General features: G+C 40.5%; 2 protein-coding genes across 15 annotated transcripts in view; one reads left to right on the top strand and one right to left on the bottom strand.

Moving 5' to 3' along the window:
• Positions 1 to 24,661, bottom strand: part of TBCD (tubulin folding cofactor D) — a 219,903-nt gene that overhangs the window by 140,253 nt on the left and 54,989 nt on the right. The gene's annotated exons all lie outside the window — the stretch shown is intronic.
• Positions 10,349 to 24,321, top strand: ZNF750 (zinc finger protein 750). Of its 2 annotated transcripts, XM_084838335.1 has the most exons (3): positions 10,349 to 10,456; positions 17,238 to 18,831; positions 21,134 to 24,321. In XM_084838335.1, exons 2-3 carry the CDS (start codon positions 17,426 to 17,428, stop codon positions 21,840 to 21,842), a joined length of 2,115 nt encoding a protein of 704 aa, XP_084694461.1. In that variant the 5' UTR covers positions 10,349 to 10,456; positions 17,238 to 17,425; the 3' UTR covers positions 21,843 to 24,321. The 2 variants fall into 2 exon arrangements, with proteins under 2 accessions (XP_084694461.1, XP_084694460.1); XM_084838334.1 differs by lacking the exon at positions 10,349 to 10,456 and having other exon boundaries at positions 15,612 to 18,831; positions 21,134 to 23,160.

Genomic DNA, 24,661 nt, shown 5'->3' with positions numbered 1-24,661 from the left:
TATGAAAGCTCAAAACTACAATGTAAAAGTATAACCAGAATAAAACCTAGCAGCAAAGCAGAGATTTAAAATACAGATCTGAAACAGCAGAGCTAAAAGACTAGAGTGCTAAAATGCTAGGGGGGAAAACGGTCTTCACCTGGCACTGAAAGGAATACAACACAGGTGCCAGGCGAAGGGAGCTCATTCCACAGCCGGGGTGCCACAGCAGAAAAGGCCCTCTTCCTGGTAGCACCCGCCTCACTTCCTTTGGCAGGAGCACCCAGAGAAGGACCCATGATCTTAGGGTCCGGGCAGGTACATATGGGAGGAGGCGATCTTTCAGATAACCTGGCCCCAAGCCATTTGGGGCTTGGAACGTTAATACCAGCACTCTGAATCAGGCCCGGACATGAACTAGCAGTCAGTGCAGCTGGAATAGTACTGGTGTAACTTGATCTCATTGGCCAGTCCCAGTTAACAATCTCGCGTCCTGTTTTGGACCAACTGAAGTTTCCGTTTTCAAAGGCAGCCCCACATATAACGCATTGCAATAATCCAAACGAGAGATTTTCAGAGCATGGATAACTGTAGCTAGGCTATCTCTGTCCAGATAAGGGTGTAGTTGGTATATCAGCCAGAGCTAATAAAAGGTGCTCCGTGCCACTGAGTTCACCTGTGCCACAAGTGACAGTTCTGGGTCCAAGAGCACCCCCAAACTACAAAACTGATCCTTTAGGGGGAGTGCAACCCCGCCCCCCCAGGATGAGGTGAACATCACCTAGCTGGGCAGACAAAAGACCCACTGACAGTACCTCCATCTTGTCTGGATTGAGTCTCAGTTTATTGGCCCTCATCCAGTCCACTATTGTGCCCAGGCACTGATTCAACAGTCACTGCCTCACCTGGATTTGATGAAAAAGAGAGGTAGAGCTGGGTGTCATCTGCATATTATTGGCACCTCAGCCCACACCTCCAGATAACCTCCCCCAGTGGTTTCATGTAGAAGCTGAACAGCATGGGGAATAAAACAGAGCCCTGTGGAACCCATGGCATAGTTGCCATGGCACAGAGCAATAATCCCCCAGCACCACCTTCTGGAATCAGTCAGCCAAGTAGGAGTGGAACCACTGCAGCATGGTGCCTCCAACACCCACCCAGACAACCTATCCAGAAGGATACCATGGTTAATGGTATCGAAAACTGCTGAGAGGTCCAGGAGAAACAACATGGTTGCACTCCCACTGTCCCTCACCTGGGAAAGGTCATCTCAAAGGGCAACCAAGGCAGTTTCCATTCCAAAAACAGGCCTGAAGCCAGATTGAAATGGATCTACATAATCAATTTCATTCAAGAGTGCCTGGAGCTGTCCTGCAACCACCCGCTCAAGCACCTTGCCCAAGAAGGGGATGTTAGCCACCGGCCTATAGTTGTTAACATTCTCTGGATCTAGGTCAGGCTTTTTCAGAAGTGGCCTGATTACCACCTCTTTTAAAGAGGCCAGCCCAACTCCCTCTCTCAGGGAATAATTTACAACCAGCCAGATATCCCTTCTTTGTTCGATGTAATAAGCCATGAAGGACAAGGATCGAGCACACAAATGGTCAACCAGACTTGGCCAAGCACCTTGTCTGCATCATTAAGCATGGTGTCCATTTCATGACGAATCTGAGCGCAAACTCATCACAGCACACTACCGAGGGTTCCACAGTTTCTCTCCCTGGCCCAGAATGCAGCAGGCCATGAACCACTCAGAAAAGCTCCACTGGACAACACTGAGAAGATGCAATGCTGGTGGAACAGAACTGTCTGTTTGCCACTGTCACCGCCACAGAGTAGGCTTGATAATGAACTCTAACCCGTGTTCGATCAGACTCAGCATGCGTTTTCCTCCAAATTTGTTCTAGCCGTCTCCCCTCTTGCTTCATTGCCTTCAGCTAAGGTGCATATTAAGGAGTTGGCCGGGCTCTGCTCAGAGGGAGAGGGAGCTTAGGAGCGATTGTGTCAACCGCCCAAGTCATCTCTGCATTCTACAGAGCAATCTGGGCTTCGACAGGCGCACCAGCCATACCAGTAGGAAAATCCCACAGAGCCCTCTGAAATCCATCAGTCCATTAGTTTATGGTGGCAGACCATCTTAATTGGTCTCCCAGAATTGCAGAGGGGAAAGAAAGGCTGCTGAGGGTCTAAACCTCAATAGGAAGTGATCTGACCATGACAAAGGAATAGATGTTAATTACCCCACTTTCAGATCACCATCCTCCTGCTCAGTTGAGAAAAGTGTGTGTCCTTTTACATGTGTTGGGCCAGTGACATGTTGAGACAGCCCCATGGCTGTCGTGGCAGCCATTACATTCTGAGCCACCCAGGATACAACAGCCTCAGCATGGAAGTTAAGATCCGCCAGAACCATCATCCTGGGGGTCCTCAACACCCAAACCCAGACCACCTCCATCAGCTCAGGCAGGGAATCTGATGGGTAGTGGGATGGGTGGTACATTAGCAGAATCCCTAATCTCTCCCAGGAACCCAAGGTACAGACACTCAAGATCTGCACTCGAATGAACAGAAAGCCTAGAGAGGGAGATTGTATTCCTATAGACCACAAGAATTGGGGAAAAGGCGGGATATAAATAAATATAATAAATAAATAATAAATAAGAGGAGATAGCTGTAAGGGATCTAGTCCCTTTTCTCCTCAACTGGCCTGTTAATCCTCCAATGTCATACCTCCCCCTACCCGTGACTGCAGTTATGGGGGCACCCCCTTGCCCCCCTGAGTTACCCAGGCACATATAAAAATATGAAAGTTTAAAATTATATAAACAGAGATTGCAATTCCTCAGAAAAATCTAAATGAGACCAAAGACTACTAAAATATTCTGGATGCCTTTTCTTAAAGTATATTGAATCTCAGAAGCTACAGTCTACTTTAAGTTATAGGAGTCTTTAACTACATACTGAGTGTGTTCAGACAATCAGTGGGGGAAACAACCCAGTGTTGGTTGCTTCCCCTGCCCCTGCACATGCCAGTTGCACAACCAGGATTACCCTAATTACCCGTACCACATCATGGATTGCCGTGTCATCAAAACCTGGTGCGCAGCATGGGCGTAGTGCATTTTCACCCACCCTATAACCTATACTGCAAGCCGTGGCAGTATAGGTTGTAGGGTGAAAACGCAACTATGTCTGTGCCGACAGGTGCAGCTGACAGACAACGTATGACGCGGCACAGGTAATAAGGAAAATCACGGTCATGCGACCAGCACACACAGGGGCAGGGGAAACAACTGACGCTGAGTTGTTTCCCGCACAGATCGTCCAAACCCAGTCACTGTAAACCACTAATCTGCATACTTTAAGCATAATTTGTTAAAATATGCCAGCTTTGAAGAAAAATAAATAAAAGATGACACCACTTTTCTAAACGACATTCCAATACATTCTGGCATCAATCCGTACCAAGTGCCATAAACAAAACACTTGTTAGGAGCATAACAATGATAACTATCAGCATTGCATCAAACTTGGAATTATACCACCTCTAATACGACTATTGCGCTCATCCTCTTTTGAAGGGTGTCACCTATCAGGTGACTGACTGGACTGCATGTATGTAGTAATTATACAATACTAGATGAGAGTGTAATAAATTCACCTCAACAATGAAAAACAGCTGCCAGCTTTTCTAGGTCAATTTTACAAAGACCAGTTATATCCATTAATAAAGAAAACAAGAAGCATCCTGTCTCCAAGGTTTGGCTCTCTGAACTTGCATATCCAAGTGTTTTACTCCATTGCCTCCAGTTTAATACAATGCCTTCTGCACCTGCACATTCTGCTCTACTTCAGCTACAGCCCAGTTGAGCAGGTCTGCCTAGCAGCTACCACTTCCAGGGAGTGGTTGGCTTTTAATAAGCTCTTTGCTGCACTGGGATCATGCCCAGGGGCCAACATCACCACCCTGGCTTCCTTCAGATTTACCAATGGAAGAAAAGAAAACAAAAATAGACCAACTTTCACAGAGTATACAGCAGAGCTGTCAAACCTTATCAGGCCCTTTGGGCTCCCAAACATGGCTCACAGCTGCCCTACCATACTCCAAAAATTACTAAACCATCTTCAGGGCTAGAAAGAGATACCATTAGTAGTGCAAAGAGGCTGACCTACCAACATTAATTGCTGCTTGACTATTGGCCTCTTTCCCAGTCCATTTAAATCAGCAGCAAGGAGAGAGGAATTTGCACTTTGCCAGCATTTGCAGCCAAAGGGGAAGAGAATGGAATATGCAGTGGTGGCTTGGGTAACATGGATGTTGAGGCTGGCAAGATGGGGGAGGGACAGCTGTTTTCATATGTGAGAGAATTTTAGAGGATAAACAGTAGTGTTTGGGAAAGATCTTTAGATGACGCACAGCTGGAAGTTGCAGAGGTGGCTCAGGCTTGGAGCTAGCAACTGAGGGCTGTAGCAATGCAGATGAAGGAATTTTGACAGTCAAGATATAGATAGTGAACAGAATGTTTAACTGTGCTCCTAATACTGGCCCTCTTCCCTATCAAACCGGTGATTTTATTTCATATCTGCAAAAAACAACAAGCATGTCCCCTGGGCAATCTGTTAGTTGACTGCTTGGCCCTCCAACCTACTTGACTTTGATGCCCCCACTATACAATATAGCAGCAACAACTTTAAAAACTAGGAAGACTTACAGTTGGTTTTGTGAAGTTATTTATCTGGTCCTATCAAGGTATAAAATACATTAGCTTTGAGAATTCACTTGGTTGTCTACTGTGAAAAGTCATAATTTCTTTTTATTATGTAGAAAGTAGATGCTGAAAACAACATATATCATACACAAGCATGAAAAGAGGGCATCAGGAAGAAATGTGATATTATTAGACATTCACAAGCTCATGCTGTGTAAGGTGCTAAAAGGGTGGGATCTCAAACCCAGCCTCCAGCAGCCAGTTTTCAGCACTTTACCTCTTGCATCACCAGCACTCAGGGTTCTCAGGAAGCCATACAGACTAGGATGTCTTTGGCTCAGTGTAAACAACTTTATGGAATATCTTTATGGAATCTCTAAGATACAAGATCTTCCACATTATATTTTTATTTTGTCCTTTGTACTTGGAACCCCATTTTACATTTTTAGGTATTGTTATAATGACATTACATTCAAAAACTGTCCAGAAAAGATACACTACTTAAGATACAAAGCTGTCCAAAAAAAATAATGCTATTGTCAGGTACTGATTTATCTTTGACATATAGGATCTCTGTTTTTCTTACTGGCAGCCTCAAGGATTCATGCAAAAGTGCATTTAGAGATTGCCCTACATTGTCACAGCAGTGCCCTAATCTGATGATGATTTTTATTATTTATCTGTTTTACTGCTCCCATTTTTTATTCTTGATTTTGGTTCTGTATTTACTGTGTTTTATATATTTAGCGCTTGTTCTTAGCAATTTGTAGCATACTATATTTTCGAGTTTGTTTGATATTTTTTGCAAAGGCCTTTGACCATATGCAATTAAAGTTTGACCTGACCAGGGAAAGATATGCCCTCTAGAATGCAGTTCCATCTTGAAAAAAGTCAAGTGACCTCCTAGTTTGAATACTGTCAGCTGACTCTCCAAACCAATCAGGACACACCAGGCCCCATAAAGACCTTGCAGCCAAGTCAGCTCATTGGTCCAAGCAACTTGTCTTGAATGTGAGAGCTCTGCCAATTCTCCTGCTTCCCTTTCCTCACTGCTGCCTCAGATTGAGACACCTGCCTGCCTTTGATGTCGCATCTGCTTCTAGCCCCATCAACCTTCTCTTGCTGCCTTGACACTTGATCTTCTGCCTGGTTCTGACTCTGAACTTGCTCTGGCCCAATTGCTGTCTACATGATCTGGTGCCTGGCCTCCAGCCTCTCTGTGATCACATCTATTGCCCTTCTGATCCTTGTCTGCCAGCATCTGAACTGGACCCCAGATACAGCCTGTCTAGCCCAAGGCCTAACCCTCTGTAATCCACTGAAACAGATATTATCTGATTTACAAAGATAAATGATTGTTTCTTCTGTTGTGACAAGAAGATTGACAAACATAGATCTACATTTCAGTAACAACCTCAGAATAAATTAGGCCTTTGAGACTATGCACCTATTTAGTTGTAAAAGGAAATGCAGAAGAAAAAGTATCAAGTGGCTGGTTGGCTGAAGGATGGTTGACACAGGGGCTATAAAGACTAGGTGAGAAAGACAACAAAACCAATGATCTTCAGATGTTTAACGGGTGGCCACAGTAAGCATGGAGCCTTTAGCTGAGGAGCACTGTAAGGTGTACACAAGAATGAAGGACTGTGGCGAGAGTGTCTTTGATCACCAGAAATTTAGCACAACATTAATGGAGGGAAACTGCCTACTGGAAGTATGCTGGTTTCTCCCATCATTGAAGTAGAAAGCATGTTTTTCAAACTCTGTAATTTGTCAGGGAGGCATAAAATATAAGTATTCAGCCTCAGGGCAGCATACTGTACTTTGACCTATAGGGTTCAATCCTGCTCGAAGACTATATAAAGCAGTCGAAGGTTAACTGCACTGACACTGAAAAAAATGTATGAAGAGTAAATTTACTGTTACTTTATGTTTAAATCTAAGAATGCCAAAGGAATAAAACTCACAAGTATAATTGATTCTGATTTTAGATTAATTTCCTTTAACAACTGTGATAAATATAGTAAGTACAACTTCACATCACAATACCTTGCCAGTGAGCCCAGACATTCTTCCCCTGTATGAAGTGGGGGATATCCAGTGCAACACAAGAGTAGCTGACCCTCTTGTTGATTGTTCTGGAACAGGGATAGGCAACCTTTTGGGGCCTAACTGTCCTGACTATCAGAAAACGGCTGCCATGGGAGGTGTGGCTAGTGACAAGTAACCTGTCCAAAACACTAAGTACAAAGCAGAGATGGTATCTGAGCCCTAGCACACTAAACAACTCCTTTGAACCCATAGTTTTCAGCACCAGCAGAAACCTATTTCACAGAAGGTAAACTTCTGTGAAATGTGAAATGTGTGGCATCTTCCACACATACCCCACTCTGCCAGCCAACTCATTCCCCCACCATCTCTTTTTCTTTCACACCCTGGCTCACCAGTTATAGGTATGCTCTTGCTTTCACTCTCACTCACTCACACACACCTCGTCTATGCATTCACACACACACCCCTCCTTTCTCCCCTTCACTGCAAGCACATACACACAAAACATTTTTTAGGATCCCTTCAAAATGCCCCTCAAAATCCTCTTCCTCTTCCTCTGCCTCTCTCTCTCTCTCTCTCTCACGCACGTAGCCTCAGCCATCCAGATGGGGTGCACATGGCCCACCCCAACGCCCAAGGTTGCTCTCAGCTGAGTCCCCCTGCCCCAGCTGGCTTCCTGCTGCTCTCTGCCCCTGTTCTTGCTAGCTTCCTGCTAGTTTCCCTGAGCCCCCCAAGAAGAGATACCATTGCTCTTCCTAGCCCCATCACTGTTCTCTTAAGTTCCTGACTCCAGCTTACCAGACAAAAGTAACAGGAGTCCCTTTTTTGACCTTTTCTTGGTGGCAGGGCATGCTGTAAAGGAAAACATTGACCTGTAGCCACCTGCCATCTTCATTTGCTAAGAATGCCTCTGAGTTTCAATAAAGATGGCAGTGGCTAGAGGCTTTCACTTTGCTTTGACACAATCCCAACTGCCAGCAAGAAATTTTGTTTTTGTTTTAAGTGGGAGGGATAAGAGCACCCTGACAAGCACCAAGGAAGGTATCCAGGGGTGCATTGGTGCCTGTAAGCACCGCATTGCCCACCCCTATTCTAGGGCTTGGCTTTCTTATATAATTTGAAATATACTGTGTATTCCATGTGAACACAGAAAAAGCATAGAATGAAGTAGTGGACACCAACTTCAGCTTCCTAAGAATTTCCGCTTATCTTTTAAACCAAATTTATAGCACATGGCTGTGATAATATACTTGAAAGTATGTGGACAAGGTCTGGTGAAATCTCAGAAGCCAGGACAGGTACTGGCACATCACAGTACTGCATAGTGTCCTGCCCCTCCCCATAACTTTCAGAAGCAGAGCAAATTATGAAGAATGTATAAATATATACAAATTTACTTAACTTATACAAATTATAAAATATATACAAATTTGTTTGAAGATATATATATATATATATATATACACAGAGAGAGAGAGAGAGAGAGAGAGAGAGAGAGAGAGAGAGAGAGAGAGAACACACCACCTCAGTCTCAACTGTGGTGTAATACACTTAAGTAATTATAAAACTCCACAACTAGTACTGCACAAATTATTACACACTAACATTTTTGAGGTAAAAAGTGGGCTCGTTGGGGATGCAAAAAGTCCTTCAATCCCCCTAATATTTTGCTGTTTTCATGTTTGTTTGAAAACTTTTTTTCTTTTTTACTCTGTGAACCCAGACTACTGGCGATCACATAGTGAATGTGATGTCAGGCACCATTTAACTGATCAGATCTGGCAATATGACAATGTCAGCTGGGACAAATTAAGCCATCACATTGCCTTCACTCTGAAATGGAAAGGGGAGAGGGAACATATCCCATTGGCAAAGTAGTGGGGCCATCACTCCCAGCCTTGTCATGTGGCGCTGGTGATTTCATTACCCACTAATACTATATCACTAGGCTTTTGTGCTCACCTCACTCTTGTCGCATATGACCAGTTGCAGCAGTAAGAGAATGCATGTCCAGATGACCATCCCATTCAATGTAATAGGTGTAAATGAAAGACGACTGCGTCCTTTCAACCGGAAAGGCATTTGGGTGTGCTTCCAGGTGCATAATCCTACCTATATTCTGCACAACTAGTCAACTACACACAGGAAAGGGGCTAGGGAGCATGGCTTAATTGTTTCAGCAAGAAAAATGTATTCTCTCTCTCCTCACACACACAGCAACCCCCTTGCAAAACACTGCTGAAGGGGTTGCCTTTCATGTGGGGTGGAAGAGACTGTGAAAAACACTCTTAAGCAACACAATTTTTGAAAATACAGGGTGGGGAATATCTTGCTTTTTATCATTAAAAACAAACACTTTCAAACTTAAAATCTGTATTTTGCATGATGAGAGTTTAGCAAAATAAGATTTCTGATTCTATCTCCAATTTGGGCTATAGGTTGAGCTAAAAACCATAGAACTATCAGAAAACCAACAAAAACACCTAGCCTTAATTACCCACAACTTCTGTCTTGTAATTTAATACTCACTAAGTCAGCTTTGTCTAGTAATAATTGCATGCAAGCAACCAAGCACATCACCAATTCCATGGGGACGGAACCAATTCCATACGGCAACACACTGCATGCACACTGAGTGCACTACATGGGCTCTCTCATTCTCTCCTTCTACCCGTAAAATGGTAATGGGTCTTTAAGGACAGAAGCAAGGCAAAGACCATTTAAGTCACTATAGAGGCTGTGTCCATGGCACCATCCCACTTAGTCTTAGAAAGGGAAATGAGGGCAGCCCCATAGCACACATGTAGGGAGAAGAGTAGATGCCAGTAGCAGCAGTATGGGGGGGGGGGGAATGGCATAGCTGAATAAAACAAAGGAAGCCCAAACTCTGAACAGTTGTTTACAAGGCTGAACTGTTACCCACTCTTGCACATATGGCACAAAGTAATCAAGCAATTGTAGTATTATTGTCATGCACTGTGCTCAGTCACTAGCAAGTCAGACTGTGAAGGGAGAAACTCAGTTTTCTACTGAGGTGACTCCTTTCCATATACAATGCATTTGGCAGCTGATTACTGGCAAGCTTTGGCAGGTTACTACAGCAAGTACACTTTCAGTTAGTTCAGTCTCGCCGTTCCCAGACAGAAGTTATTGTGAGGACAAATGTAAGGGGGGGGGGGGAGGAATTTTGCGGCACACAGGTATTCTCACAGAAGGACAAGGACTAGAAAATCCAAATAAAGTAATGCAATGTTGTTGCTGCCTAGAATTTCTTCTACTGTTTTATGACCATTTAAAGTCTTCATTATGATCTGCCTTTCACTTAGAAATGATTTAAAAGATCTTAAACTGAGAAACATGTCTGTACTGTGTTCCTTTCCCCTTGACAGGAGATTATTAACTCAGTGGGAGAAACAAAAACTTGCTTGTTAGAGGGCACAAACATGACAAGAGTTCTGCTTGATAGCTCAGATGCTGAGGTAACATCAAATGAAAGCAGTAGATGGAAACACATGAACTGTAGCTTCAGGCTGAAGTAATATCAGGTGCATCTCTACACCCTCAGGGCTTAACTCCTCCACTTTTAAGTCCCTCCCATTGAAACAGCCTCCTTCAGTTTCACTTATTCAAGCAGCAAACAGGTACTTCTCTCTCAACACTGACAGCAACAGTCTAACAACCCTGAACAACTTGGACCTCAGTCCCCAAACTCACAGGTAAGTGAACTTTTAAATCAGCAACCAAATAACAAAATGGCTTAAAAGTAAAAGCAATCAACTAACAGAAAGAATGTATTTAGTTAATTTAGTAAGGTGTATTTGTTAACCTGCCCTTGCACTTTACTGTCCTTGGACAAAAGGCAACTCCTCTTCTTGCACAGGTGCATTGCCCCAGAAAGTTTATATAAAAAAGAAAAAATACCATCATCTTAATCTATACAAAAATAATTTCCTGTTTGCTGCAGGTCTTTTGTTCACTTTTCAAACAGTTATGGCAATTTTCAGGTTGAAAACCCTATTATGGACCTATTGTTTTATTTTTAATTTAAAGTACATATTTAGCTTCCTTGTTTAACTTCCTATGTTCTATTCTACTGGAGTACTTAGATCTGATTGCCATACACTATCTTCCTAGTTTTCTAATATTACTCAAACTCAGTATAGTATTCTACTGTTGTATTTGTCCTAATTGCGTCTCTAGTTAATAAAAGCATATTTTATATATGGGGAGGGCGATGAAGAGCGAAAAATAAGGTTAATTCAATACTAATTTAAAAATTACACTTGTATATTAGACTTTCAAAACTGAATAAATTGACAATTCCTCTCCTTTACTGAAAATTGTTTGAAATTATTTTAGAAAGAAATTCATTTTCATGACAGAAAAGTTGGGACCAAATGTTTGCTACACAGCTAATCTGTGAATCTTAATTCCCCTTCCTCACAGCCCATCCTGACCTGTATAGAATCTGTCATTTTGATCATTTTAGCTCTATCCTCTATCATACACAACATCACATTTTAAAAGGAAATACATTTTTGTTTTAAAGATTAGGAGTCCAGAAGGGAGGAGTACAGTAATCACTGGAAAATCTAAACTAAAATAAAACTCAGAAGTCTTGTTCTTGCAAAATACTGAATAGGTGACAATGGCATGATCTTGAGTTATGCAATAATGCCACATCACAATATTTTAATCACAGCATGCCCTTCTAAATGCTCCACCCCGATGAAGACTCGTCAGCCAGATCAATATCACCAAAAAGAATGCTGCAACAGCAGCTGACTGTGTGCGTATTAATGTTCTTTAAAAATGATTGCGTAGCCGTTCATAGCTATGACCTATTAAGCAGAATATACCACTGTTTTCAATAAAGAACGTTTTAAAGCTGCCCGTTTGAATGTTTAAAAAAGCAAGATGCTACAATGCAACAATTAAGATTTTTCAGTGTTAAACTGAGAACTAGCCAATACAAAAGAAAACCTATTGCCAAATGAAACTCCATACTTCCTTGTAGAGGTGTGAAACTTTGCATGGGTTGTGATGCAAAAAGTACAGCTACGGCTAGCACCGTATGAAAATAATTGCAAAAATATGGGCTGGGGGGTGGGGAGAGAATATCTGCTCATGTTTATCCAGAAGTCTCTTTTGGCTCACACTGCTTTTCCCCACAAAATGGCAATGTGTATTTTATTTTAAAAAGCTCCCTACCAAATTCTACTAAAATTCCCCATTTTAAAGCTAAAAGAGGCAGTCAAATTGTTTTATATCAAATATAACTCAAATTTAGCAGAGTTAACAGCCTGATCCTATTTTTGTTTCTTAAGTCTAAGTCCCACTGAGTTCAACAGGACTTACATCTAATTAAGTATGTACAGGAATGAAATTTCAGGCTGCAATCCTAAACACACTTATTAGGGAGTAAGCCCTATTGAACAAAACAGGACTTGCTTTGGATTAAATGTCCATAGATTGTGCTGTAAGAGCTACCTTTGTGCCCAGTGTTTGCCCTTCACTGCTTGGAAGCAAATCACTTCAAAAAGGAGTGCTAGTTGGAAAGATATGCCTCACCCATAAGCCTATGAATTATGCATAGAAAACTCCAGTTTTGCTTTTAATCCATGTTAAATTAATAGAAATATAGTTAAAGCAAACAAACATATACGGCTCCATAATTTGTCTTTCTTTTCCTCATGAATTAATGGTGAGATTCTACAATGCAAATGTTAACTTCTTAAAATGTGAATCTGTCTCCACAAAATACTGCAATACAGAACCATGTACATTAGCAGGATGAATAAAAATGTATATCAAGCAATAAATTAATACTCTCTTTATATTACATCTTTGTATAAAAATACAAATTCAAACTAGTGATGTATATCAACTTGCTAAACCTGGGGGATAGTTTGTTGTGACAACAGTAACTTCCAAGTATTATTTCCACTGAGACGTAGAAGTCAGGACAAAGGTACAACAGGTACAAACTGAACTCACCACATCTTCCTCTTTTGTTATACACCATTACCCAAAATTCAAATTGCCTTCTTTGAGAACTGGTTTGTTTGTTTACAACAAGAAATATATTTATTTGTAATGATATGTTCAAATACATCTGTGGGTATAAAGAAATTAATTCAAACATGTATGTCACAAATCTAATAAACTAAAATTTACTACTAAACTTCTTCCAAACTGTATTTCTATTTTATATAATTTTTGCAACTAGGATCCAAAGAACCACACTCCCTAGGAGATTTAATGCTTGTGTTTTCCAAACAGTTCCCCCTTCACATACTAAATGGCAACTGCTATGAAGCAAGGGGGACTCTCAGTTCATGTGGGGTCTGCTGAAAAAAAGACAAAAATCCCTTGAGCATCCTTCAAGTAGTTCTTTGGATCCCACCCCATGTCAAAAACCACTAAAAGTTAGTCCCGTTTACAGAAAATAAATTATATACATTGTTTCTAACAATCTGCACCCATAATAAATCCATGCATAATGGTTTAAATATATAATGAATACTTAAAAATAATCTAAAGATTTTATATCTTGGTATTTTAATAACATCTCAGTCCTTTAGCAATGTTGATTGTCCAGTGATTGTAAAGAGTTATGCGGCACCTTAAAGACTAACAAATGTATCATGGCATGAGCTTTCCATCATATGTATAAAGTCACTTCATAAATCCAATGAGACCTACAAAAAGCTCTCACTGAAATAAGTTTGTTTTTAAGGTGCCAGAAATTTCTTGTTTTTATAATTACTTCCAATCCCCTCCCAATCTGAATATTTTACTGAAATAATACTTAGCATTCACCTCAATTTATAAATTTAAACAGAAATGGGCACAAAGTTTTTTTTAAAAAATTAAAAGCCATCATACTTTCCTGTTAAATTAACAGAGTATTTCAGTAGTTTCGAGTAACTCCAATACAGTATGTGGTTTTGCAACAGTCATCATTTTGATAATGGTGCTTACAGTTCATGATGAAATCATCAGGTTTTAGATCTCTGCCATAACACATCCTATAAAATCATGAGAACATGACTCTGAGAGATTCTCACGCCTTCAAAATCAGGAAACATAATGGAACAAGTCAATACAAGCCCATCTGACTTATCTGCAGAGAAAATCACCAGCTTGTATTAAAAGTATCCACTTGTTTCATTTTCTAAGCGAAAGCAAGTAGATCATGCCCCTATAAATAAATACTTGCTAGTCTGGTAACACATACTAAAACTACCTACACAACAATGAATGCAAGATTGTTTAAATAACCAGCCAAAAACTGGTGAGAGGGTGCCATTTTAAGCACTTAAAATCTGGCTTGTTACGGGGTGTTGCAAGTTATTCACACCAGTTGGTACTTAAATATTTGTTTAGGCTGTTCAAAAAGCTTGTTTGCTCTCTAGTAGAGCTAGGACAGCTCTCCAGGATGGAGTCAATCCCACTCCGCCCTACTTCTCCCCAGCAAGGAATCTCTTCCTCTTCCCCAACTGGCTAAACTGGATTGTACACAAGCTTCTGTCTCTGTTACCTGGCCCTGCCTTCTCTCTCTGTCTCATCCACCTACAGCTCCCTCTCCCTCTGCTTTCATCTTTTTCCCATTCACATCCTGAGTGGATGTTCCTCCACTGTTGTTTGAATCAGTTCTCTTTAATTAATTCAATGGGAGTTTCTGGTTGTAGACACCCCTGGACTTCAAGTCAGTTAATTAGGGCTCTACCTACAGACATAGGTGCATTTTCTTAGGGCAATCCTGTTTGCAAAGGCTTCTAAGATTCTTCTGCATTAGCTTCACTTTGAATTTAAGGGTGAACAGTGAGACAGTCAAGTTTCTTGATGATGCCAAGTTCTTCAGGATGGTAAAAGCTAAAGCAAATTATGAAGAACTCTCCATAGTAAGTGAATGTGCAATAAAATGGCAAATGAAATTCAGTGTAAGAACAAATTGATACGTATTGAGGCAAAGAATCCCAACTTCACGCATAAACCATTGGGCTCTTAATTGGCTATGACTTATACAGAAAAGAGATTTTAGGACTGTTGGCGGACAGCTCAGTAAAAATGTCAGGAGAGAAATGGATTCCAGATTGGGAAATATTAGGATATGGAATGAAAATCAGACTGCCAATATTGTAGTGGGTTTATATATATCTATGGTGTGGCTGCATTTGGAATACTATATGCAGTTCTGCTAACCAGAAAGCTTCAAAAAAGAGCAACTAAAATGATCTGAGGGGTGGAACACCTACTCCACAAGCAAAGGCTAAAACATTTGGGGCTTTTAGTTTAGAAAAAGAGATTATTAAAAAGGGAGACATGATAGACTTTTATAAAACATGGTGATTGATACAGAGAGGTTGAAGAAAGGTTAACTTTCCCCCCCTCTCATAATTCTAGAAGTGGTGTTCACCCAATAAACTTGATCAGTAGTAGGTTCAGAAAAGACAACAGAAAGTATCTTATATAAGAATACGCTAGCGTAACACTTATTACTAGAGATCTACCAGACCGATTTTGCTCTTTTTTTAAAAAAAAAATGAGGCTTGAGCAGCGTAGATGTCCAGAAAATTTTGAAACTCTGAAAAAGTTCAAAGCTCAAGCTTTAATAGCAAAACAGTATGTTGATTTGCCCCCCACCAAACAGTCTCCCATTGCTCTATGGTTCAATGTCAGTTTATTTGCTCCATGGCAAACAGCGCCTGATCTGACATCACATGTTTTCAACCTGAAATTTAAAGAAATGCTAAAAGAACGTGCCAAACAGCACCTGATCTGACAACACGTGTTTTCGACCTCTATTACCTGCATCCTCCCACTTTCCTTTTTTCTTTTGGGTTTGTTTTTATTCATTTTGCTTCAAAGGCAGGCTTCATGGGGCACTGCTAGGCCTCGGGGCAGTTGCTAGGGGCAAGGGCCATGCTTCCCCCACCCTCAGATTGTATTGTTTCAAATGGGGCAAATCAGAGAGTGAGGAGGGAGGAGCTGCTGCTGTTTTCAAGAAATTCCCCCTGAAAGTTGTTCCATTCGCAAGGGAAACTGCCAAACATATCTTTAGCCAATCATTCTAAGACTACTAGTACCTGTGGAAACACAGGCTTTACACTAGTTATTTATTAAATATATATCCTGCTTTTCCACCACAAATGGTACTCCAGTCAGCTAACGATAAAATACAAAGCACACAAAATCGTAATCAAAATATAAAACCAAATCAGTTAAAAATGTATCAATACAATTCAGAAATAAACAGCACTACCAGTTAAAACTTATTTCATCAACTGACAAGTCAGCTTAACAGTAAAAGCCTGCTTGAGTAAGAATGTCTTTGCCTGTTGGGGGAAGGACATCAGAGACTGAGCTAGCAGGGCCTTCCTTCACAGGAAGTTCCAGAGCCTGGAAGCAGTCACCAAGTAGGCCCTCTCTCATGTTCCCGGCAAATGTGCCTCCAGTGACAGAGAGAAGGGCCTCTCCTGAGGACCTTGAAACTCAGTCAGGCTCATATACGAGAATGTGGTATTTCAAATAGCCTGGTCCCAAGTCGTGTAGGGCTTTATAGGCCATAATTAACACTTCAAATGCGCCTGGAAACAGACTGGTAGCCAGTAAAGCTGTTGTAACAAGACAATCACATGTATCCTATAACCAGCCCTGCCTGAGGTTTCCAAACACTTTTCAAAGGTAGCCCCATGTGATACAGTAGCCCAAATAATATGTAACTAGGGCATGTGTCACTGTGGCAAGATCAGCCATTTCCAGGAACAGGCAGCTTAGCTATGCAAATACACTCCTGGCCACTACCAAAACCTGGGGACCCAGGTTCACAGATGAATCCAGGAGTACACCCAAACTGTGAATCTGAGTTTGTGAAACCCCTCTAAGACAGGCGAAATTCCTATTCCCAGATTTGTCTTTCAAATGATCAGGAGCACCTCCTGTCTTGTCTGATTTAAGCTTCAATGTGTTCACCCTCATCCAGTCCATTACCAATACCAGAAACTGACAGATACAGTTGAACAGCTTCCCTGGATTTAAATGGAAAGGAGAGGGAGACTTGGGTGTCACCAACATACTGGTGATGTACTATTTCACACAATGCCTAGTTAACTTATGGAATTCACTGCCAGAGGATGTAGCAATAGAAACAAGTAACTTTTTGAAAGGGGATTAGACAAATTCAGAGATGTTAAGTCTATTAATGGCTTTTAGACAAGACAGATAAATGGAGCCTCCATGTTCAATGGCAGTATACTTCTAAATACTAGATGCTGGAAACATACAACACAGGACAGCCATCACCATAATTTCCTATTTATAGGCTTCCCTAAGGCTGCTGAAAATAGGATATTAGAGTCTACAGACTCTTGATTTGATCCAGCAAAGGTCTTCTTATGCAAAACATATGTATCACACAACTTTTGAAAGAAGAGATATCTTTGTTCAAGTCTTCAGATTCCATTATTTCTAACATTAATTTTTGTGTTGCAGTTTCCCATTGTGAGTACCATTTTCTCCTGACGCTTTCCAGAACTGGCTTCAAATCAGATATGTTGAAAATCTCTTTGAATCAAAAGAAAGTCTGGTGAACTTCATATATCTAGAATTTAAACCAAACAAGGCCACCTTTAACAAATTAACATAAAGGAAATCCTAAACCTACTAATCAAAGCAGGAAGATGAGCCTCCTCAAAGAGCGTAAGCCAAAAAAACCTCATTATATCCCAAGGCCTCCAGGAAAACCATTCAAATACAAGTGTTTTCAATGCCCCTTCACCTGCAATGAAAAATCACACCTTTTTAACCATATGAAATATGGGCTCTGCAAAAACTCAATCACTTTAGTGTCTGAGCAGGATCGTGTTATCAAATGTTCAAAGTCAAATTCCTTGGAGCCTAAGCAAATCAATCAGACAGAATCTGCAGCCAAACCAACTTCCTCTAAAGCCCTCTCAAATCTTGACTCTAAACCTCAGTATGCTTTTGCCAAAGATGATACCAAGGAAAACATGGAAGTTCAAGCAACAAGTAAATCAGTAAATGGGCAAAAACCATCAATTCCGAAGGAATTAACTCTTATCAGTAATGAAGACGAATGCTCAGCCAACATGCAGCCTGGTCTTGAGGGCATCGTAAGACCTTCTGCTTTTGTTCCAGTGGGAGAGCATCGACACAGTAAAGACAGTAATGATACATCTCAGTTGACATCTCTTTCCGATTCAAGCAAAGGCTCTTCTTTTCACACCAAGTCAGCATTTCATGCTCCAACCAACCCATGGAAAACAAGTTCTACGCTTATTGCACCAGATTTCTCTCATAAAATTCCACCTGTGAAAGGCTTAACTTCCATTCCATCTTATATGCAACCTATGATTCCTGAGTATTCACCTTCCTTGTATGAGCATGGATTGGCTATCTATGCACCTTACTTCCTTCCAGGAAACTCACATGAATGTGAAAGTTCAGTGCTTTCTGTCTATAGCAATCAAGATCAAAGACATTTTCTTCCTCACCCTGGACCACTTCCTAAACCAATAAATCCAGCAACTTATGAACACTACCGTTTATTCCAGCAGTACCATCCTAATCCGCCAGTACCATATGGATTTTGTAGACCAACAGAATCAGCATTTTACAGGCTACCACACATTACAAGTATTAACAGGGACCCAAGTTCTCATTTAATGGAGGAAACAGGTTTGTTGTATCCAGCTGCTTCAGGTCCTGCCAGGTTACATTCACTGAATTCTCATAAAAAAACAGCTGATTATGAAAAAGAAATCTCTATGCTACATGCCAAAAGCCATTCCAAAGAGGACCAAAATGAGAGAGAAAATGCCAAAATGAGCCCTCGTGCTGGAAGTGCAGCAACAGGGTCTCCAGGCAGACCCAGCCCAACAAACTTCACTCAGACCAGCCAGGGTTGTGAAGGCCTTTTCGACCTTTCTAGCAGGTCATCTTCCATTAATATTAATAAGTATGATCAATCTGAAGAAAGTTTTACAGCATTCAGACCTGTGCGGAAAAGTACAGACCAATCTACTCTGCCTCTATCAAAGGAAGACAGAGGAAACTCACCCAAAAGGTAAGAGAAAGAAAGACAATTATCTTTCTAACCTATTTTTAAAAACTTCTATAGGAAAAGCAAACATCCCCTCAGGATGCTTCACACAGGAACTCCTAGAACAAATTCATTACATATTAAACTGGTAAATACAGGGCATGCAGGGAGTAAGTGAGTAATTAAGTATGCAATACCACACATCAGAGTGGGGAACCTTTGTTCCACCAAGGACCACATTCCCTCAGGGTAACCTTTTGAAGACCACATGGCAATGGTGGCCAGAGCCATCCACTCAGTTTCTTTTTCTCTTAAGATGGCCACCATCATTCCTCTCTCTCTCTTTCTCCCTCTCTCTCTCATTCTCACTCTGTCCCTGCTCTGGCAGCTAACTTGGCTTCTGTGCTGGGTGATGAGAAAGAGGCTTATCATCCTCCCCCTCCAGCATGGAAAAACTGAGGACTGCAGGGTACCGAAAAGGGGGGGGGGGCAGCTAAGAAGGGGAGGTAACGGGTTGAATGCAAACACACTGCAGGACAGCTTTTTTCTATCCCTACTATATACACTCCACTGTAAGCTCTATTGAATGCAGTGCAGTTTACTTCCAAATAGACATGTATGGGAATATGCTGTAAGTTTAGAGAAAATGGAGTGAACTGAGAGCGAATAAGACATGCATGGGTGGAAAGGTAAATATGAAAGTGATTGCGAATTATAGTAGGCAAAACTGCATTTTGTTTCATTAATTTTATACTGATATCGCAAGGTGTATCAGCTGCTTTCTCTGAATCTGAATGTCATTATTTGATTTACAACCTAATCCTATACATGTTTACTCAAAAGTAAGTCCCACTGAGTTAAATGGGTCTTGCTCCCAGGTAAGTGTGCATAGGATTTCAGCCTTAGATTCTCAGCTGTTCAGGGAGCCATTTATTTATTTTACAAACCACTTTTCTGCCTGAAGGGGCATCCAACACACCATACAACATAATAAAAAACATAATTAAAAATCAAAGGAATAAAATTAACATGACACAAAATCCAAGCAGGAAAAAAAATCACAAAGTAACCAACATAAAAGCAAAAACACCAAGATGGAAAAGCAAAGTTTTTCCCAGCCAAAGGTATGACATATATCACAATTTTTGACTGACTGAAATGCCATTAAAGTTGGCATTAAACTGAACTGAAGTGGTTTTCAGAATATGGGAGCTACAACAGAAAAGGCCCAGACTTGTGTCCCCACCCACTGATGATGTGGTCAAACACAGAACAGGGCCTCTGTAGGTGGGCAGGTTAACATAGAAGAAGTAATTTGACATAAAATTGTTGCTCCTTGCTTTGAGACTGGAGGATAGGATGAATGTTCCCTCTAAATACATACAGAATGTTTTAGAAAAGACAAAAGTAAAGTAGCAACCGTCCAACCTCCCAATAATCTCTATTATTTTATTTTTAAAATGTATATCTTGTATTTCTACACTAAGCCCCACAAGACAGGTATGTGGTCTGTAACCATAGCCCTTAAACTGTAAATTATTAAGGGCGCAATCCTATAGCCGCTGGTCAGCGGCTAGATGGCCATAGGATACGTCGGTTTCCAGGAACCGATCTCAGAGCCTGTGCCCAACCTTCCCCCACTCCCGCGCTGCCTCTTAGGCGGCGCAAAACAGCCCCGTGCTCCACACTTGGAAGAGAAGTGCAGAGCAGCGAACACGGGGCATTCCTGGGGCGTTCTGGGGCAGGGAAGGCGGAAATGCCGGTACTACACATCCAATGTGTCGTCTGGCAGGCGCTTCCCCCACTCTGCTGTCTAGTCGAAAATGCAGAGCAGATGAAGCGCGGAGAGGACAATCCCCTCCGCGCTTCTCCTGCCCTGCATTGGATAGGCGGTCGCCTCTGAGTTCGGAGGGGGCTGCCTATCCTGGTAGGATTGCTCCCTTAAATGTCCTTCCCAGCATATCTCAAAAGCATGGAGTGGACCACAACATTCTCTTCTATTTCATCATCATCACACCAATCCTATCATGAAGATTAGACAAAAACAGGAATTACTCATGGCTTGACAGGGATTTAAACATAGGTCTCCCACATGCAAACCAAATGTTAACCAAAGTAACAAATGTATTCCATATTTACATTAATAAATTTAATTATTTTTCTACAGAACAACCCACAGCACTGTTACTTCTGATACCTTATTTTCAACCAGTTCATTGCATTGCTTTTACTGCCAATATGTAAATCAAAATGCAACACTAGGTCTACGTTTATTTTGCCTAATTACATGATACCAATTTTTATGTTTTTCTCTTTTTCCTCATAGTAATGATGTCACTAGTGAAAGTGAAAACATACAACATGCAAGTGATGGTAATGAGGAGCCTCTATCCAATTCTGATGACGACACAGGGATAACACCACTTAATCTTTCCAAGAAGCCAGATGCAAACATTATTCATGAATATGTGTACACAACCAATCTCCAAATGGAAAATCAGAACTTTATGGAACTGCAGGAAATGCCTCTGAATCTCTCAGTAAAAGACAACTGTAATGTAAAATTATCCCTCCAGAGCTCATCATATGATGCTGAAGATAGTGAACCTCTAAAAACTGAAAATCAAAGTTTGGGAACAGAAGTATGCAACCCTAAGAATCACATGGACAGGGACTCCTTTGATAAGCCTCTTACTGTGACACAGAGAAACGAAGCTCAAGAACTCAGGACAATTGACAATTGTGATGAGCAGAAGCAAACAGCGGCTGTTGCTCTTTGTCAGTTAGCTGCCTATAGTCCCAGTAAAGTCCAAATAGAAATTGCAGAGAAAAATAATCAGGACAGCAATTCTCAGTATACAGACTCTGCTCCTGATCCATCAGATACTCAGGACCATCGCTGCAGTCAAAAATCAAAAGGACAAAAAAGGACCAATCAAAGAGAAGCAATAAAACTGCAGCAAGGAACAAAACGAGTGCGAACAAATGACTGCAGTAGAGTGTTTACTCTGAGAAAGAGAACCAGAGTATCATAATATTTCACTTTCTAATGCACTACCAACTACATGAAAGAACAGTTGTCTATCCATCAGAAAGCCAAGCTTTTCAGTTCCTGTTTTTCAGTCTGGAAGACTCATTTGATCCATTCAGGTTGTACCATGTAAATATAAACTATCTTTACATTTTTATTTATGTTTCAAAGTAACTCAAATATCTCCTGACTATAAACTGATTTTCTGAGTGAACGTTCAAATCTAAACTGAAGTTAATGACATGTTTTTAAGTGCACTATGGTGGAATAATTTCTGCATCCACTTTTCTTATGAAAGGTGTAACCTGTAAAAGCACGAATATCTTATTTGTGACACAGAAGTGTCATACCATGTCTGTGACGTATTTTGTTCTCAAATCTTTTTATTTTATTTTAGTTTAGTTGTTATTTTCATTGTTCAATGTGGTTTTGTTGATTCCTCTACAATCTAAGTGTTAAAATTTCCACTCATTTTTTAAAGCTTAGTAGTTGTGGAGTTCTGAATGAGAATATACTTTAATAAGTGGGCTTGGGAGCACTCATATTAATCCTTGCTAACATACAGATTTACATTAGTTTTATCCAAAGTCAAATGGAACAATGAAAACTTTTTATAGCTTAGTCAAAACCTATACTGATATCTTGAGATTGGTTTAACACTCCCATGCTAAACATTTGTGCTGCCAGTTTTTTCTGTAATTCCACTGTAGGTTGCTGTTAATGTAATGTGTAAAGCTGTATTGGCACAGCACTAGTACACTATTTCTTAAAAATTATTTATTAGATCAGCAGTACTTACAATGGTATGATTCCACTGATATTGCTGGCACTACAGAATTGTGACTGAACTGTCATCTAAGTGGAGCCAAGCAGCTTTTACACACCTTTAACAGAAGCGTTGTTTAAGCCACACCTCAAATTAAACTAATTCATGTCTCGAGGTTGGGACTTTCAAAGGAGTTTCAAGTGACAGATGTAGACAGATGCTCCCACACAAATGTTTTCGTGCTTGGTAGACTGCATCCTTCAACACCAAGCATTCAGAGAACTTCAAAGTGAGGGGTTATTTATTTTAATTCATATTAGAAAGAACACTGCTGGTTCCTTGCAAGAGGAAAAAAGGCGGGCTATAAATGCAATAAATAAAAAAATAAATAAACGCTAGGTATGTGGGGGTGGGAGGGAGGATGTTTTGTTAACTTGTTGAAAGCAATTTTCTATTTCATGAGTTATTAGTATGCCAACCTTTCCTAATTTTGCAGTAAAATGCTATGTATTATACTTGCAAAAATAATCACTATGGAACAAATAAAAATGTTTATATTGCTTGTGTTTTATTATGTTGTCTTACGAAGAAAAACAAAATCCAAAATGAGATTACAAAAAAACCCTCTGAATTTGTTATAGTATACAAGTATAAAACATCTATCAATAACATTACCCAGAAAGCTACAAGTTCATGAATCTACTACAAATATTAGTTATACTATGTAATGTTTAGCTAGGGATGGATGGATCAGTCTATTTTTGGTCCAAGTCAATTTTACATCTGTTCAGTCCAATCCATTCCATTTCTACATTAATGTGCTTAAAAAAAAAATCCACACAAACTTTCATATAAAATACATATCTTTGAATATATTTTCCCACAAACTATGCACTTATAGATGTATTTTATCTAAATATACACATTACTGAACATATGCTTTTATTAACTCTATGTTTTTTGAACCGGGAGCTGCATCACGAAATTTGGAGAACTGGATAATTGCATTACAGCCTGCACACTAGGTCAGCAAGGTACAGATCATGTCAGTTCTTATCGGAACTCACAAAAACCAAGCTCCTCGAGCATCCCTATGCTTAGCTAAGTACAGTTACAAAATACATATATGATCTGACCCTTACCCAGAAGGTTTAAAACATCATCAGACAGAAAGGATTGGTAAAGTATTGACGAGTAGTGTGGATGGCAAGGGGAATAAATGATATGAAGTTAGGATAACTTGCTAAGAAGAGCCAGCATGGTGCAGTGAATAAGACTGTTGGGACTTGTTACAGGGGGATTTTGGTTAAAATCCCTGCATAGCCATGAAGGTCACTGGATGATCTTGGGCCAGTCACCGCCTCTCAACCAAATCTACCTCCCAGGGTTGTTGTGAGGAAGACCAGGCTCTCAGAGAAATGCTCTCTGCCATATAGTGACCCCCTACCAGTAGTAAAATAAATGGGACTGGCAAAAAATGCTGTAGGGTGGAGTGGTCCTCTTCAGGCTTTCAGCCAGCCATGCCCTCTTCCACCCTCTTTCATTCCACTGTTGCTCCCCCCAGTTTTCCTATCCCTCCCAATTCTGAACACTCTAAAATACTATAATAATGCTGAGTATCAATACTACCATATGTATATTTATTATCATCATCATCAATTATTATTTTAGAATATTTATATCCTGCCTCTCCAGCAGAATATTGCTCAAGGCAGCTAACAATAAAAAGAAAATTAATTAAAATACAAATTAAAACATTAAAATACATCATAAATGTTACCAATTAATAAACAGCATTAAAAACAATGATTAACCATATTTATAAGCAGAAGAAATTAAGAGCATCAATTAAAATCACCCAACAAATAGGCCATTAGCCAGCCAAAAAACGAAGGTTCTCCCACTCCTGGCGGCTTGCCAAAGAGGAGGTGAGACAAACTTCCCAAGCGGGGGAGTATTAAAATCTGGGTAAAGCCACTGAAAAGACCGTCTCTCGTATTCCCATTAATGCACCTCTGACATCAATAGGATAGGCAGCCTTGCCTACAAATATTAAT

The sequence above is a fragment of the Heloderma suspectum genome, chromosome 2, assembly GCF_057233095.1.
Source record: "Heloderma suspectum isolate Gila_16-S chromosome 2, 16-S_ref, whole genome shotgun sequence".
Lineage (NCBI taxonomy): Eukaryota > Metazoa > Chordata > Lepidosauria > Squamata > Helodermatidae > Heloderma > Heloderma suspectum.
This window is presented reverse-complemented; position numbering and strand designations above follow the sequence as displayed.